The 18,928-nt window shown below is 44.7% G+C and overlaps 1 protein-coding gene across 1 annotated transcript; it reads left to right on the forward strand.

Moving 5' to 3' along the window:
* The first annotated feature begins 17,128 nt into the window (after nt 1-17,128).
* LOC123168070 (probable aquaporin TIP3-1) lies at nt 17,129-18,527 on the forward strand. The gene is made up of 3 exons (XM_044585938.1): nt 17,129-17,418; nt 17,560-17,807; nt 17,903-18,527. Exons 1-3 carry the CDS (start codon nt 17,265-17,267, stop codon nt 18,290-18,292), a joined length of 792 nt encoding a protein of 263 aa, XP_044441873.1. The 5' UTR covers nt 17,129-17,264; the 3' UTR covers nt 18,293-18,527.
* Nucleotides 18,528-18,928: the final 401 nt, after the last annotated feature.

Here is an 18,928-nt window from a genome sequence, read left to right on the forward strand (position 1 = left end):
CTGAGTCATTCTACCAGTTCTAGTAGCCACTCTAACAGCATAATCATTTTTCTTACTATTCATTTCATCAAGCACTTCTTTTTGAGCTTTAAGTACTTGTTCTACTTGAGTGGTAACCATAGAATTATGTTTGCTAACAAGTTTAAGTTCACCTTTAATGTTAGCCATATAATCACCCAAGTATTTAATCATGTCGGAATCATATTTCAATTGTCTACCAAAATAAGCATTGAAGTTTTCTTGCTTGACAATAAAATTATCAAACTCTTCTAAGCATTGTCTAGCAGACTTATAGTGAGGGATATCACCTTCATCAAATCTATAGAGAGAATTTACCTTTACTACCTGTGTCGGGATATCGGGTTCAGGAGGTTCTTCAGTGAATAAAGAATTGAGATCATATACTTCTTCAACAGGCGGTATATTAAGACCATGTATTTCTTCAATAGGAGGTAAATTCTTAACATCTTCAGCTTTAATACCTTTTTCTTTCATAGATTTCTTTGCCTCTTGCATATCTTCGGGACTGAGAAATAGAACACCTCTTTTCTTCGGAGTTGGTTTAGGAATAGGCTCAGTAATTGGAGCAGGAGCTGGCTCAGGAGCTGGCTCAGGAGGTGCCCAATTATTTTCATTTGTCAACATATTATTCAATAGAATTTCAGCTTCATCCGGTATTCTTTCCCTGAAAAGAGAACCAGCACAACTATCCAGGTAATCTCTGGAAGCATCAGTTAGTCCATTATAAAAGATATCAAGTATTTCAGGTTTCTTAAGAGGATGATCAGGCAAAGCATTAAGTAACTTGAGAAGCCTCCGCCAAGCTTGTGGGAGACTCTCTTCTTCAATTTGCACAAAGTTGTATATTTCCCTCAAAGCAGCTTGTTTCTTATGAGCAGGGAAATATTTAGCAGAGAAGTAATAAATCATATCCTGGGGACTACGCACACAACCAGGATCAAGAGAATTAAACCATATCTTAGCATCACCCTTTAATGAGAACGGGAATATCTTAAGTATATAAAAGTAACGCGATCTCTCATCATTTGTGAACAGGGCAGCTATATCATTTAACTTAGTAAGATGTGCCACAACAGTTTCAGATTCATAGCCATAAAAAGGATCAGATTCAACCAAAGTAATTATATCAGGATCAACAGAGAATTCATAATCCTTATCAGGAACACATATAGGTGAAGTAGCAAAAGCAAGGTCGGGTTTCATTTAACTAATAACCTCTTGAGCTCATATCTATCTTGGCAAGCTAAAATAGCGGCAGAAGATTCCATATCAAAAACATAACCCTCAGGAATAACAGGCATATTTTCATCATCACTTTCATCATCGTATTCAGATTCAATAATTTCTTTCTCTCTAGCACTAGCAATTTGTTCATCAAGAAATTCACTAAGGGGCACAGTAGTATCAGGCATAGAAGCAGTTTCATCATAAGTATCATGCATAGCAGAAGTGGCATCATCAATAACATGCGACATATCAGAATGAATAGCAGAAGCAGGTTTGGGTGTCGCAAACTTACTCATAACAGAAGGTGAATCAAGTGCAGAGCTAGATGGCAGTTCCTTACCTCCCCTCGTAGTTGAGGGATAAATTTTTGTTTTCTCGTCTATCAAGTTCTTCATAGTGTCCAGCAGATATAAATCCCAAGTGAATCAAAGAATAGAGCTATGCTCCCCGCCAACGGCGCCAGAAAAAGGTCTTGATAACCCACAAGTATAGGGGATCGCAATAGTTTTCGAGGGTAGAGTATTCAACCCAAATTTGTTGATTCGACACAAGGGGAGCCAAAGAATATTCTCAAGTATTAGCAGCTGAGTTATCAATTCAACCACACCTGGAAACTTAGTATCTGCAGCAAAGTGTTTAGTAGCACAGTAATATGATAGTGGTGGTAACGGTAGCAAAAGAGTAGTGCGAGCAATAGTAAATATTTTTGGTATTTTGTAGTGATTGTAACAGTAGCAGCGGGAAAGTAAATAAGCGAGAACCAGTATATGGAAAACTCGTAGGCACCGGATTAGTGATGGATAATTATGCCGGATGCGGTTCATCATGAAACAGTCATAACATAGGGTGACACAGAACTAGCTCCAATTCATCAATGTAATGTAGGCATGTATTCCGTATATAGTCATACGTGCTTATGGAAAAGAACTTGCATGACATCTTTTGTCCTACCCTCCCATGGCAGCGGGGTCCTAATGGAAACTAAGGGATATTAAGGCCTCCTTTTAATAGAGAACCGGAACAAAGCATTAGCACATAGTGAATACATGAACTCCTCAAACTATGGTCATCACCGAGAGTGGTCCCGATTATTTACACTTCGGGGTTGCCGGATCATAACACATAGTAGGTGACTATAGACTTGCAAGATAGGATCAAGAACTCACATATATTCATGAAAACATATAGGTTCAGATCTGAAATCATGGCACTCGGGCCCTAGTGACAAGCATTAAGCATAGCAAAGTCATAGCAACATCAATCTCAGAACATAATGGATACTAGGGATCAAACCCTAACAAAACTAACTCGATTACATGATAAATCTCATCCAACCCATCACCGTCCAGCAAGCCTATGATGGAATTACTCACGCACGGCCGTGAGCATCATGAAATTGGTGATGGAGGATGGTTGATGATGACGACGACGATGAATCCCCCTCTCCGGAGCCCCGAACGGACTCCAGATCAGCCCTCCCGAGAGGTTTTAGGGCTTGGCGGCGGCTCCGTATCGTAAAACGTGATGATTTCTTCTCTCTTATTTTTTTCTCTCCGAAAGCAGATATATAGAGTTGGAATTGGCGTCGGAGGGTTTCCAGGGGGCCCACGAGGTAGGGGGGCGCGCCCTAGAGGGGGGCGCGCCCCCCACCCTTTTGGACAGGGTGTGGGCCCCCTGGTCTTCATCTTTGGCAAGGATTTTTTATTGTTTTTTCTAAGATATTCCGTGGAGTTTCAGGTCATTCCGAGAATATTTGTTTTCTGCACATAAAACAACATCATGGCAATTCTGCTGAAAACAACGTCAGTCCGAGTTAGTTCCATTCAAATTATACAAGTTAGAGTCCAAAACAAGGGCAAAAGTGTTTGGAAAAGTAGATACGACGGAGACGTATCAGCATATAATACGGGGGTGTTCGGAATAGCACCTGATCACACTTGACCCAACGTCTTGGTCCGTAAAGGAGGTGTCAATGCGGCGAACTAGGCAATCGGACATTAGGGCTTTAACACTTTCACTTAGCCATAGGAGTTTGACGGTGGGACTACGATGTAGCCCCTGGTACGTACGCGGTTATCCGAATGCGGTTGCGTTACATAGGTGACCGAAAAACGGTCCTTCGTGTTATACGGAAGAAATCGCAAAAGATTCTAATAAGTCGCCGAGTGGTTGACCAGCTCTCGCCGCATCATGACAGTCAGTTTTCTGCTTTCTCTACTGAGGTGTTTAACCAGGTGAACCGGAAACACAATCGCAGTAGTTCTCCCTTTACTACCCTTGCCGATAAGACGGAACGTAAGGTAGTAAGCACAGGAGCCGAGCAACCCAACTATTGACCAAAGACATGATTCAGAGCTGATGTATATAATGCCAAACTCGTGACGCCGAAGTATGTTGTAGAGCTTTTCGGACTTTTCGGCCACCAATATGTTGATGTATCGAGCCCCTGGCAATTAGTGTCGAGGTGTGTGCGTGAAACAACCGAAGAAGCAAAATACAGTTCTATGAGGAAAAGCAAGTACTGAAGACGGATTATGTTCACTGGAATCTGATTGGTACGTCGAACGCAATCTTACAGATTATAACACCACTCCAGGCCATTTCACATGCCAGGGGTCGAAGGCTGAGGAAAAAGGCTTTATACAGGTTTTAAACAGAGTGTTTGGTCTACAAAAAATCTTTTGGGCCTCCTGTCTCACGTTTGCACCGCTTTTGCCTCAGTGAAAAGGATTCCTTAAAAGGAGCAATCATTGGTTATTTGGATGAAACCGGGCTCCGAAAGAGTCCTTGTTCGTCCGTAGGATGAACAGGTTTTGATTCACCTATGGTAAAAGATAAGAAATAGTTATAAAAAGAGAAGAAGGTTGTAGGAGGGCGAACCGTATTGTAGGCCTGTCCGTATTGTGCCTCCGCCGATGACCAAGGTATTTTAAGTGCATAATTATGCATGCGTGATACGAACTTCGCGGGTATATGTGGCGAATGACGGAGATGGAACTGCTAATCCAGCCGTGAAATTGGCCGGTCCTGTGTAATAGAGGCCGGCGGCTTAATGGTCGATGAGATATGCGGCTTGACGGGGCCGCTTTGTACTTCGGCCGCGATGGCCGCGGTATGCTCCTCGGTACGGAGGGAGCGTTCCGTGTTTCCGTTGATCGTGATGACGCCACGTGGACCGGTCATCTTAAGTTTTAGATAGGCGTAGTGTGGGACCGCGTTGAAACGAGCAAAAGCGGTCCGCCCGAGCAGTGCATGGTAGCCACTGCAGAACGGGACAATACTGAAGATCAAGTCTTTGCTTCGAAAGTTGTCTGGCGAACTGAAGACGACTTCCAATGTGATTGAGCCCGTGCAGTGAGCTTCGACGCCGGGTGTTACTCCCTTGAAGGTAGTTGTGGTGGGCTTGATCCTTGAGGGACCAATGCCCATCTTGCAGACAGTGTCTTGATAAAGTAAATTAAGGCTACTGCCGCCGTCCATAAGGACTCGCATGAGATGGAATCCATCGATAATTGGATCAAGGACCAGAGCTGCCGAACCTCCGTGACGGATACTAGTTGGGTGGTCCTTGCGATCAAAAGTGATCGAGCAGGCCGCCCATGGGTTAAATTTTGGTGCGACCGGCTTTATGGCGTAGACATCTCGTAGTGGGCGCTTGCGCTCCCATGTAGGGATATGCGTTACATATATCATGTTTACTATTTTTACTTCAGGGGGAAATTGCTTTTTTCCCCCGGTGTTCGGTTGGCGAGTCTCTTCGTCTTCGTTGTCACTGGGCGGCCCCTTCCCTTTGTGTTCGGCATTGAGCTTGCCGTCTTGTTTGAAAACCCAGCAATTTCTATTGGTATGCTTGGCGGGTTTGTCAGGGCTGCCATGAATCTGACAGGGCCGATCCAGTATTTTGTCTAAACTGGATGGATCATCTCTGTTTGCCTTGAATGGCTTCTTCCATTACCGGATTTGGGGCCACTAAATCCGGCGTTGACTGCCGTGTCTTGGGTTCCTGCATTATTGTTTCGACGGTTGTTTTTATTGCGTCGTGGCTTGCCATTGCCGTCCCTGGCTTCGGAGGTGCCAGGATCGCTGGCGCTATTGCTTCTACGGTCAAGCCAGCTATCTTCTCCCGCGCAAAAGCGGGTCATCAGTGCGGTAAGAGCTGCCATGGACTTAGGTTTTTCTTGGCCGAGGTGACGGGCAAGCCACTCATCTCGGACGCTATGTTTAAAGGCCGCGAGGGCTTCGGCGTCCGCATAATTGACAATTTGATACTTTTTAATTAGGAACCTAATCCAGAGTTTCCTGGCTGACTCTCTGGGCTGCTGGATGATGTGACTGAGGTCATCGGCGTCCGGAGGCCGGACATATGTACCTTGGAAGTTGTCGCGAAAGGCGTCTTCCAAGTCTTCCCAGTTGCCAATGGAGTTCTCTGGGAGGCTGTTTAGCCAGTGCCGGGCTGGTCCCTTTAATTTTAGTGGGAGGTATTTGATGGCATGGAGATCATCACCGCGGGCCATGTGGATATGGAGAAGAAAATCTTCAATCCATACTGCGGGGTCGGTTGTTCCATCATATGATTCGATATTCATAGGTTTAAACCCTTATGGGAATTCGTGCTCCATTCCTTCCTCGGTGAAGCATAGGGGGTGTGGCGCCTCTATAACGGGCGATGTCGCGACGGAGTTCGGCGGACGTCCCTATGCGGTTCTCACCCTGAGTGAGGTTGTGTTGATCACGCTGGGCCTGATAGCCGTCCTCTCGTGTTGGGGCACGTCCCGTTGACCCATAAATTGATCTGGCTAGGCCTTCCCTAGTGTCCAGGTCATGCCGTAGGTCGTAGGTGTAATCCTGGGCCACTGTCTCCCTGCCTTTACGGCGGGATAATGTGGGCTGGTGTTCGGATTGGGTAGCCGTTCTGTCTCGGCCATGCGGTGGCCAGTCTGGTTTATCGGCTGCATTACGCGCTGATGTTAGGGGCTCCCGTGCCTTAACATCGAATTGGGGTAACAACTTGCGCTTCGGGTAGCTTTTGGTTGGTCGTGCGAGGCCGTATTACTCGGCTGCCAGGACATTAGTCCATCTGCCGTTGAGCATCTCCTGTTCGGCTTGAAGCCGTTGCTGCTTCCTTTTCAGGCTCCTCAAGGTTGCGAAGAGCTGTTGCTTAAAGCGTTCTTGCTCGAGGGGTACCTCTGGCACGATGAAGTCTTCGTCGCCAAGGCTTATTTCGTCTTCGGAGGGTGGCATATAATTGTTGTCCTCCGAGTCCTCGTTCCCGACTGGCTCGTCAGGGTTACCCTGCCCCTCCTCCCTATCATCCTATTCGGATGTTGGTTCGATGGGGGCGTCTGGGTCTTCGGCATTCTCCTGAGTGTTATCTTCTCCATTGTCGGTATTGCTTTCTTTGTCGCGGCGAGATATTGAACGGCACCGCTAATGCTGCCACTTTGGTGGTTTATCAGTGTTATTGTCCTTGATTGGATCCTTACTGCCTTCATCGCCATCCTCCTTTGGTGTATCCACCATGTATACGTCGTATGTGGAGGTGGCCGCCTGATACGTCTCCAACGTATCTATAATTTTTTATTGTTCCATGCCATATTATATTCTGTTTTGGACATTAATGGGCTTTATTATACACTTTTATATTATTTTTGGGACTAACCTATTAACCGGAGGCCCAGCCCAGAATTGCTATTTTTGCCTATTTCAGAGTTTCGTAGAAAAAGAATATCGAACGGAGTCCAAACGCAATGAAACCTTCGGGAACGTGATTTTTGGAACGAACGTGATCCAGAGGACTTGGACCCTACGTCAAGACATCAACCAGGAAGGCACGAGGTAGGGGGGCGCGCCTACCCCCCTGGCCACGCTCTCCACCCTCGTGGGGCCCACGTTGCTCCACCGATGTACTTCTTCGTCCTATATATACCTACGTACCCCCAAACTACCAGATACGGAGCCAAAAACCTAATTCCACTGCCGCAACCTTCTGTACCCGTGAGATCCCATCTTGGGGCCTTTTCCGGAGCTCCGCCAGAGGGGGCGTCGATCACGGAGGGCTTCTACATCAACACCATAGCCTCTCCGATGATGTGTGAGTAGTTTACCTCAGACCTTCGGGTCCATAGTTATTAGCTAGATGGCTTCTTCTCTCTTTTTGGATCTCAATACAATGTTCTCCCCCTCTCTTTTGGAGATCTATTCGATATAATCTTCTTTTGCGGTGTGTTTGTTGAGACCGATGAATTGTGGGTTTATGATCAAGTTTATCTATGAACAATATTCGAATCTTCTCTGAATTCTTTTATGTATGATTGGTTATCTTTGCAAGTCTCTTCGAATTGTCAGTTTGGTTTGGCCTACTAGATTGATCTTTCTTGCAATGGGAGAAGTGCTTAGCTTTGGGTTCAATCTTGCGGTGTCCTTTCCCAGTGACAGTAGGGGCAGCAAGGCACGTATTGTATTGTTGCCATCGAGGATACCAAGATGGGGTTTATTTCATATTGCATGGTTTATCCCTCTACATCATGTCATCTTACTTAAAGCGTTACTCTGTTCTTTTGAACTTAATACTCTAGATGCATGCTGGATAGCGGTCAATGTGTGGAGTAATAGTAGTAGATGCAGACAGGAGTCGGTCTACTTGTCGCGGACGTGATGCCTATATACATGATCATACCTAGATATTCTCATAACTATGCTCAATTCTGTCAATTGCTCAACAGTAATTTGTTTACCCACCGTAATACTTATGCTCTCGAGAGAAGCCACTAGTGAAACCTATGGCCCCCGGGTCTATTTTCCATCATATTAATCTTCCAACACTTAGCTATTTTCATTGCCTTTTATTTTACTTTGCATCTTTATTATAAAAATACCAAAAAATATATCTTATCGATTTCACTTTCATAAGTGGCTGTGAAGGGATTGACAACCCCTTTATTGCGTTGGTTGCGAGGATTTTATTTGTTTGTGTAGGTGCGAGGGACTCATGCGTGGCCTCCTACTAGATTGATACCTTGGTTCTCAAAAACTGAGGGAAATACTTACGCTGCTCTACTACATCACCCTTTCCTCTTCAAGGGAAAACCAACGCAGTGCTCAAGAGGTAGCAATAAGGATTTCTGGCGCCGTTGCCGGGGAGGCTTACGCAAGGTCAGGTCAAGATTTGGACTCCCGACAACGAGCCATTTCTGGCACCGTTGCTGAGGAGTCTACGCAAAAGTCAACATACCAAGTACCCATCACAAACCCTTATCTCCCGCATTACATTATTTGCCATTTATCTCTTGTTTTCCTCTCCCCCACTTCACCCTTGCCGTTTTATTCGCCCTCTCTTTTTCGTTCACCTCTCTTTCGCTTGCTTCTTGTTTGCTCGTGTGTTGGATTGCTTGCTTGTCACGATGGCTCAAGATAATACCAAATTGTGTGACTTCACCAATACCAACAACAATGATTTTCTTAGCACTCCGATTGCTCCTCTTACCGATACTGAATCTTGTGAAATTAATGCTGCTTTGTTGAATCTTGTCATGAAAGATCAATTCGCCGGCCTTCCTAGTGAAGAAGCCGCTACCCATCTAAATAGCTTCGTTGATTTGTGTGACATGCAAAAGAAGAAAGATGTGAACAATGATATTGTTAAATTGAAGCTATTTCCTTTTTCGCTTAGAGATCGTACTAAAGCTTGGTTTTCGTCTTTGCCTAAAAATAGTATTGATTCTTGGAATAAGTGCAAAGATGCTTTTATCTCTAAGTATTTTCCTCCCGCTAAGATCATCTCTCTTAGAAACGATATTATGAATTTTAAGCAACTTGATCATGAACATGTTGCACAAGCTTGGGAGAGGATGAAATTGATGATACGTTATTGCCCTACACATGGTTTGAATTTGTGGATGATTATACAAAAATTTTATGCCGGATTGAATTTTGCTTCTAGAAATCTTTTAGAATCGGCCGCGGGAGGCACTTTTATGGAAATCACTTTAGGAGAAGCTACTAAAATCCTAGATAACATTATGGTTAATTATTCTCAATGACACACTGAAAGATCTACTAATAAAAAAGTGCATGCGATAGAAGAAATTAATGTTTTGAGTGCAAAGATGGATGAACTTATGAAATTATTTGCTAATAAAAGTGTTTCTTCTGATCCTAATGATATGCCTTTGTCTACTTTTATTGAGAATAATAATGAATCTATTGATGTGAATTTTGTTTGTAGGAATAATTTTGGTAACAACGCGTATAGAGTAAACTTTAATCCTAGGCCTTATCCTAGTAATTCCTCTAATAATTATGGTAATTCCTACAACAATTCTTATGGAAATTTTATTAAGATGCCTTCTGAATTTGAGACTAGTGTTAAGGAGTTTATGAATTCGCAAAAGAATTTCAATGCTTTGCTTGAAGAAAAATTGCTTAAAGTTGATGAATTAGCTAGGAACGTTGATAGAATTTTCTTGATGTTGATTCTTTGAAACTTAGATCTATTTATCCTAAGCATGATATCAACGAGTCTCTCAAAGCCATGAGAATTTCCATTGATGAGTGCAAAGAAAGAACCGCTAGGATGCGTGCTAAGAAAGATTGTTTTATGAAAGCATGTTCTTCTAGTTTTTATGAAAATAAAGATGAAGATCTAAAAGTTATTGATGTGTCCCCTATTAAATCTTTGTTTTGCAATATGAATCTTGATAATGATGGGACTGAATATGATCCACCTTTACCTAGAAGGCGTTCCAAAAATTTGGAGTTTTTAGATCTTGATGCGAAAATTGGTAAAAGCGGGATTGAAGAGATCAAAACTCTAGATATTAATGAACCCACTATCTTGGATTTCAAGGAATTTAATTATGATAATTGCTCTTTGATAGATTGTATTTCCTTGTTGCAATCTGTGCTAAATTCTCCACATGCTTATAGTCAAAATAAAGCCTTTACCAAACATATCGTTGATGCTTTGATGCAATCTTATGAGGAAAAACTTGATTTGGAAGTTTCTATCCCTAGAAAATTTTATGATGAGTGGGAACCTACTATTGAAATTAAAATTAAAGATCATGAATGCTTTGCTTTGTGTGATTTGGGTGCTAGTGTTTCCACGATTCCAAAAACTTTGTGTGATTTGTTAGGTTTCCGCGAATTTGATGATTGCTCTTTAAACTTGCACCTTGCGGATTCCACCATTAAGAAACCTATGGGAAGAATTAATGATGTTCTTATTGTTGCAAATAGGAATTATGTGCCCGTAGATTTTATTGTTCTTGATATAGATTGCAATCCTTTATGTCCTATTATTCTTGGTAGACCTTTCCTTAGAACGATTGGTCCAATTATTGATATGAAGGAAGGGAATATTAGATTCCAATTTCCGTTAAGGAAAGGCATGGAACACTTCCCTAACAAGAAAATAAAATTACCTTATGAATCTATTATGAGAGCTACTTATGGATTGCCTACCAAAGATGGCAATACCTAGATCTATCCTTGCTTTTAAGCCGAGCTAGGGGCGTTAAACGATAGTGCTTGTTGGGAGGCAACCCAATTTTATTTTTAGTTTTTTTGCTTTTTGCTTCTGTTTAGGAATAAATATTTGATCTAGCCTCTGGTTAGATGTGTTTCTATGTTTAAATTAGTGTTTGTGCCAAGTTTAACCTATAGGATCTTCTTGGATGATAGTTATTTGATCTTGCTGAAAATTCCAGAAACTTTCTGTTCACGAAAATAATTGTTAAAAATCGCCAGAACGTGATAAAATATTGATTACAATTGCTACTGATGAATAAAAAAAATTCTAGGTCTTCCTATTTTGACTGAATTATTGGAGTTCCAGAAGTTTGCGTTAGTTACATATTACTACAGACTGTTCTGTTTTTGACAGATTCTGTTTTTCGTGTGTTGTTTGCTTATTTTGATGAATCTATGGCTAGTAAAATAGTTTATAAACCATAGAGAAGTTGGAATGCAGTAGGTTTAACACCAATATAAATAAAGAATGAGTTCATTACAGTACCTTGAAGTGGTGTTTTGTTTTCTTTCGCTAACAGAGCTCACGAGATTTTCTGCTGAGTTTTGTGTTGTGAAGTTTTCAAGTTTTGGGTAAAATATTTGATGGATTATGGAACAAGAAGTGGCAAGAGCCTAAGCTTGGGGATGCCCATGGCACCCCAAGATAATCTAAGGACACCTAAAAGCCAAAGCTTGGGGATGCCCCGGAAGGCATCCCCTCTTTTGTCTACTTCCATCGGTAACTTTACTTGGAGCTATATTTTTATTCACCACATGATATGTGTTTTGCTTGGAGCGTCTTGTATTATTTGAGTATTTATTTGTTAGTTTTCCACAATCATCCTTGCTGTACACACCTTTTGAGAGAGACACACATGATTCGGAAATTGTTAGAATACTCTATGTGCTTCACTTATATCTTTTGAGTTATATAGTTTTTGCTCTAGTGCTTCACTTATATCTTTTAGAGCACGGTGGTGGTTTTGTTTTATAAAAACTATTGTTCTCTCATGCTTCACTTAGATTATTTTGAGAGTCCTAGAAAACAGCATGGTAATTTGCTTTAATTATGATAGGCATTCAAGATTAGTAAAAAATTTCTTATGAGTGTGTTGAATACTATGAGAAGTTAGATGCTTGATAATTGTTTTGAGATATGGATATGTTGATATTAGAGTCATGCTAGTTGAGTAGTTTTGAATTTGAGAAATACTTGTGTTAAAGTTTGTGATTCCCGTAGCATGCACGTATGGCGAACCGTTATGTAATGAAGTCGAAGCATGATTTATTCATTGATTGTCTTCCTTATGAGTGGCTGTCGGGGATGAGCGATGGTCTTTTCCTACCAATCTATCCCCCTAGGAGCATGCGCGTAATACTTTGTTTCGATAACTAATAGATTTTTGCAACAAGTATATGAGTTCTTTATGACTAATGTTGAGTCCATGGATTATACACACTCTCATCCTTCCACCATTGCTAGCCTCTCTAATACCGCGCACTTTTCGCCGGTATCATATACCCACCATATACCTTCCTCAAAAAAGCCACCATACCTACCTATCATGGCATTTCCATAGCCATTCCGAGATATATTGCCATGCAACTTACCACCGTTCAGTTTATTATGACACGCTCCATCATTGTCATATTGCTTTGCATGATCATGTAGTTGACATTGTATTTGTGGCAAAGCCACCGTTCATAATTCTTTCATACATGTCACTCTTGATGCATTACCCCGGTATACCGCCGGAGGCATTCACATAGAGTCATATTTTGTTCTAAGTATTGAGTTGTAATTGTTGAGTTGTAAGTAAATAAAAGTGTGATGATCATCATTTTTTAGAGCATTGTCCCAAGTGAGGAAAGGATGATGGAGACTTTCCCCCCACAAGTCAGGATGAGACTCCGGACTAAAAAAAGGCCATAAAAAAAGAGAAAATGCCAAAAAAAGAGAGAAAAAGAGAGAAGGGACAATGTTACTATCCTTTTACCACACTTGTGCTTCAAAGTGGCACCATGATCTTCATGATAGAGAGTCTCCTATGATATCACTTTCATATACTAGTGGGAAATTTTCATTATAGAACTTGGCTTGTATATTCCAATGATGGGCTTCCTCAAAATGCCCTAGGTCTTCGTGAGCAAGCGAGTTGGATGCACACCCACTTAGTTCCTTTTGTTGAGCTTTCATATACTTATAGCTCTAGTGCATCCGTTGCATGGCAATCCCTACTCACTCACATTGATATCTATTAATGGGCATCTCCATAGCCCGTTGATACGCCTAGTTGATGTGAGACTATATTCTCCTTTTTTGTCTTCTCCACAACCACCATTCTATTCCACATATAGTGCTATGTCCATGGCTCACGCTCATGTATTGCGTGAAGATTGAAAAAGTTTGAGAACATCAAAAGTATGAAACAATTGCTTGGCTTGTCATCGGAGTTGTGCATGATTTAAATACTTTGTGTGGTGAATATAGAGCATAGCCAGACTATATGATTTTGTAGGGATAACTTTCTTTGGCCATGTTATTTTGAGAAGACATAATTGATTAGTTAGTATGCTTGACGTATTATTATTTTTATGTCAATATTAAAATTTTGTCTTGAATCTTTCAGATCTGAATATTCATACCACAATTAAGAGAATTACATTGAAATTATGCCAAGTAGCATTCCACATCAAAAATTCTATTTTTATCATTTACCTACTCGAGGACGAGCAGGAATTAAGCTTGGGGATGCTTGATACGTCTCCAACGTTTCTATAATTTTTTATTGTTCCATGCTATATTATATTCTGTTTTGGACATTAATGGACTTTATTATACACTTTTATATTATTTTTGGGACTAACCTATTAACCGGAGGCCCAGCCCAGAATTGTTGTTTTTGCCTATTTCAGAGTTTCGCAGAAAAAGAATATCAAACGGAGTCTAGACGGAATGAAACCTTCGGGAACGTGATTTTCGGAACGAACATGATCCAGAAGACTTGGACCCTACGTCAAGACATCAACCAGGAAGGCACGAGGTAGGGGGGGCGCCTACCCCCCTAGGCGCGCACTCCACCCTCGTGGGGCCCACGTTGCTCCACCGACGTACTTCTTCCTCCTATATATACCTACGAGATACGGAGCCAAAAACCTAATTCCACCGCCGCAACCTTCTGTACCCGTGAGATCCCATCTTGGGGCCTTTTCCGGAGCTCCGCCGGAGGGGGCATCGATCATGGAGGGCTTCTACATCAACACCATAGCCTCTCCGATGATGTGTGAGTAGTTTACCTCAGACCTTCGGGTCCATAGTTATTAGCTAGATGGCTTCTTCTCTCTTTTTGGATCTCAATACAATGTTCTCCCCCTCTCTTTTGGAGATCTATTCGATATAATCTTCTTTTGCGGTGTGTTTGTTGAGACCGATGAATTGTGGGTTTATGATCAAGTTTATCTATGAACAATATTCGAATCTTCTCTGAATTCTTTTATGTATGATTGGTTATCTTTGCAAGTCTCTTCGAATTATCAGTTTGGTTTGGCCTACTAGATTGATCTTTCTTGCAATGGGAGAAGTGCTTAGCTTTGGGTTCAATCTTGCGGTGTCCTTTCCCAGTGACAGTAGGGGCAGCAAGGCACGTATTGTATTGTTGCCATCGAGGATACCAAGATGGGGTTTATTTCATATTGCATGGTTTATCCCTCTACATCATGTCATCTTACTTAAAGCGTTACTCTGTTCTTTTGAACTTAATACTCTAGATGCATGCTGGATAGCGGTCGGTGTGGATTAATAGTAGTAGATGCAGGCAGGAGTAGGTCTACTTGTCGCGGACGTGATGCCTATATACATGATCATACCTAGATATTCTCATAACTATGCTCAATTCTGTCAATTGCTCAACAGTAATTTGTTTACCCACCGTAATACTTATGCTCTCGAGAGAAGCCACTAGTGAAACCTATGGCCCCGGGGTCTATTTTCCATCATATTAATCTTCCAACACTTAGCTATTTTCATTGCCTTTTATTTTAATTTGCATCTTTATTATAAAAATACCAAAAATATTATCTTATCATATCTATCAGATCTCACTTTCGTAAGTGACCGTGAAGGGATTGACAACCCCATTATTGCGTTGGTTGCGAGGATTTTATTTGTTTGTGTAGGTGCGAGGGACTCATGCGTGGCCTCCTACTGGATTGATACCTTGGTTCCCAAAAACTGAGGGAAATACTTACGCTTCTCTACTGCATTACCCTTTCCTCTTCAAGGGAAAACCAACGCAGTGCTCAAGAGGTAGCACCGCCCAGCGTCCGCTATGCGGCGGGTTTTGGATTTGTTCGTCTCCGGCATCGACGTCCATACCATCGATGTCTTCGGAGTTACGGTCAAGCATGTCGGTTAGGTCCTCGACAGTGGCTATGAAGTGGGTGGTGGGTGGGACGTAAAGTTCCCCGCTCTCAGCCCCTAGTCTTGGCTGGGCGTACTTCGGACGTTGCCCTTCTATAATGACGAGAGATTGCATTAAGTCCAGAGCCTCGCTTAAAGGCGAGGTTTGGCCAGGGAGAAGAGAGTCCGTGGAGTAGGGCGGGAAGGAAACTCCTTGGCCGAGCTCACACGATGCTGAGTCCGAGGGTCCGGAGCCAATGTTCGGAGAAGAGTCCGGCTTCATGATGATTATCGGTGACACTACTTCCTCCGGCTCTCCCGTACTAGGCTCAATAGCCGCAGAGAGTCCGGCGGGCTCGGACATCTCGTCTTCGGACCTGGTGATGCGCTCCGGATCTAAGGCCAGATCGGAGGTTGGGGTCGCGAACTCTTGGAAGATCAAATCTCCTCGGATATCGGCGACATAATCCAGATTTCCAAAACTGATCTGGTGACCTGGGGCGTAGCTGTCGATCTGCTCTAGATGGCCAAGCGAGTTGGCCCGCACTGCGAAGCCGCTGAACACAAAGATCAGGCCGGAGAGAAAGACCTCCCTTAGGGCAGCATTGTTGTAGATGATTGATGGAGCCATCGAGCCTTCTGTCGACGGCACAGTGGAACTCTTAATGAAAGCACCAATGTCGGTGTCAAAACCGGCAGATCTTGGGTAGGGGGTCCCGAACTGTGCGTCTGAGGATCGAAGGTAACAGGAGACAGGGACACGACGTTTACCCAGGTTCGGGCCCTCTTGATGGAGGTAATACCCTACTTCCTGCTTGATTGTCTTGGATGAATATGGAGTTTACAAGAGTTGATCTACCTCGAGATCGTAATGGCTAAACCCTAGATGTCTAGCCTGTATGATTATGATTGCCTCCACGGACTAAATCCTCCGGTTTATATAGACACCGGAGGGACCTAGGGTTGTACAGAGTCGGTTTGCAGAGAAAGGAATCTTCATATCCGAAGGCCAAGCTTGCCTTCCACCCAAAGGAGTGTCCCATCCGAACACGGGAGGAAGACTTCTGTCTTGTATCTTCACGGCCCATTAGTCCGGCCCACGTTACATTGCCCGAACGCCCGAGGACCCCTTAATCCAGGACTCCCTCACCAGGCAGAAGGGCGGCAGAGGGTAGAGGGCAACGAGGAAATGGTGGGGCCGACAGGCGGTCGCCGCGAGTCGCGCCGGCGAATTTGCAGGGGCAGGAGGGGGGTGCGAAGAAGAGGCACGACTTTTACTCGGCCGCCACGCGGGGGAGTAAATTTCGAAAGAAATTTGGGAGGAAGAGTAAAACTGTATTTCTTTACGGCAGATAAGGGATCGGCTATGTGCCGATTAGAGGAGTAAAATAGAAATTTTATTTCTCTAACCGGTTATAAGGGGTCGGCTAGAAATTATAGCAGTACTACCTCTATTCTGCTGCTGTGCTTTGATCGGGCTGTGTATTGTAATCGACTGAAACTTAACTTGGGTCAATGGGCTACGTTGGATGATGTGAATCAGACGTTCCAGAGTAAAATTGATCGATACAGAGAAAATTTCAGCCACCTGAGCTATAGGTGCTCTGCTCCCGCAAGAAGAAAACTTCGTGCGTAAGGCAAGACAGAGCACCGCACCTACCCGCGCCGCAGTGTCTTGCATGCATGTCCATGACCTGGCAGGTGGTGCGAGGAGCCTGGCCACCGGATAAGATTAACACGCCGAGCGAAGCCGCCGCGGGTCACATACACTACACGTACCACATATGGTCGCGCGCGGTGGGTGCACGCCGCACACGCAGGGTTTGCCATGCACGGGCAACCGAGCCTCCTGACCAGACGTGAGACGTGCCACCGCTCTGGGGCGTCCTCCCGCACACGTGTAGCGGCCGCGGCTCCACCAGCGGCCACGTTATAAGCCACGCGCGCACGCGGCGGCCATCCTCACAACTCACACACTACTTCTACTTGTATTAACGCCAGTGCGGCCACACTTGGTCACATCCTCGTATCGTCGGCAAGAAAGAAGAGTTGAGTTGAAAAGAGAAGAGCGGCTTGCTTGCTTTGGTACGTACGTGCGTCGGTCAGGATGAGCACGGCGGCGCGGACGACGGGGCGGCGGGGGTTTACCATGGGGCGCAGCGAGGACGCGACGCACCCGGACACCATCCGCGCCGCCATCTCCGAGTTCCTCGCCACGGCCATCTTCGTCTTCGCCGCCGAGGGCTCCATCCTCTCCCTCGGTACGCGCCCCACCTAGCTACGAGCATCCATCATCCGTGCATGGCCAGCTTCGTCCACCGTACCATGGATCTATCTAGCCTAGCTTGGTTAAACATCGACGGTCTCAAGACGTGCGTGTATGCGTGTGTGTGTGCTTGCAGGGAAGCTCTACCATGACATGAGCACGGCGGGCGGGCTGGTGGCCGTGGCGCTGGCACACGCGCTGGCGCTGGCCGTGGCGGTGTCCGTGGCCGTGAACATCTCCGGGGGCCACGTCAACCCGGCCATCACCTTCGGCGCGCTGCTCGGCGGCCGCATCACCCTCGTGCGCGCCCTCTTCTACTGGATCGCGCAGCTCCTCGGCGCCATCGTCGCCTCCCTCCTCCTCCGCCTCACCACCGGAGGCATGGTACTACTATCTTTCTTCGATCTTCCTCGCCAGCACCATCTATCTAATTAATCACAGCAGAAGCTAATTAATCGATCTTGTGATGGCGTTCGCAGCGGCCGCCCGGTTTCTCCCTGGCGTCGGGGGTGGGGGACTGGCACGCGGTGCTGCTGGAGGCGGTGATGACGTTCGGCCTCATGTACGCCTACTACGCGACGCTGATCGACCCCAAGAGGGGCCACGTGGGCACCATCGGGCCGCTCGCCGTGGGGTTCCTGCTCGGGGCTAACATACTCGCCGGCGGGCCGTTCGATGGCGCCGCGATGAACCCGGCGCGGGTCTTCGGGCCGGCGCTCGTCGGGTGGCGGTGGAGGCACCACTGGGTCTACTGGCTCGGGCCCTTCCTCGGCTCCGGCCTCGCTGGGCTCCTCTACGAGTACGTCGTCATGCCGTCTACCGAGACCGCCGCCCACGCCCACCAGCCGCTCGCGCCGGAGGACTACTAGCCGCCACCGCCGCAGCTGCTGCTTCAAATCCTTGAAATCCAACACTTGCAGCTATGCTTTATCGCTATATATGTATGTATGGCTTTTTGTTTCTATATTTAGTGTGTTGGTTAATAATGGAGGGTGGCCTTGCTGTGCATGGTTGCCCCTATAGTATCTCCGAGGTGATGTTTGCTCCGTTTTGTGTAATAAGTTTCCAGTGCAATATAGTATCTTCATCTGTTTTTTTCTCTAACACAGTATGTAATTTCCCAGTGCAATATAATATCTGTATTTTTTTTAACACAGTACATACGCAAGCGTACACGCACCATCTCTGGAAGTAGCCGGCATTTACGAAGTCAGAGCATCTGAGCCGGCATTTACGAAGTCAGCATCTCTGAAAGACTGAGCCGGCATTTACGAAGTCATCCGTCGGAACGTCTCTTCCCACTGAATACGCATCCCCGAAAATCTTGAAACAAATTCAAAAATAAATGCGAGCATCAGGACTTGAACTATGGGCTGAATATGCATCGCCGAAAATCCTGAACGTCTCTTTCCACTGAATACGCATCGCCGAAAATCTTGAAATAAATTCAGAACGCATCGCCGAAAATCTTAAAATAAATTCAGAAATAAATGCGAGCGTCTTAA

This window comes from Triticum aestivum, chromosome 1D (genome assembly GCF_018294505.1).
Source record: "Triticum aestivum cultivar Chinese Spring chromosome 1D, IWGSC CS RefSeq v2.1, whole genome shotgun sequence".
In the NCBI taxonomy this organism is placed as follows: Eukaryota; Viridiplantae; Streptophyta; class Magnoliopsida; order Poales; family Poaceae; genus Triticum; species Triticum aestivum.

Coding starts and splice junctions, on each gene's coding strand:
- LOC123168070 (XM_044585938.1), top strand. CDS start 17,265: ATGAGCACGGCGGCGCGGACGACGGGGCGGCGGGGGTTTACCATGGGG. Junction 17,419..17,559: donor GGGCTCCATCCTCTCCCTCG/GTACGCGCCCCA, acceptor GTGTGCTTGCAG/GGAAGCTCTACCATGACATG. Junction 17,808..17,902: donor GCCTCACCACCGGAGGCATG/GTACTACTATCT, acceptor TGGCGTTCGCAG/CGGCCGCCCGGTTTCTCCCT.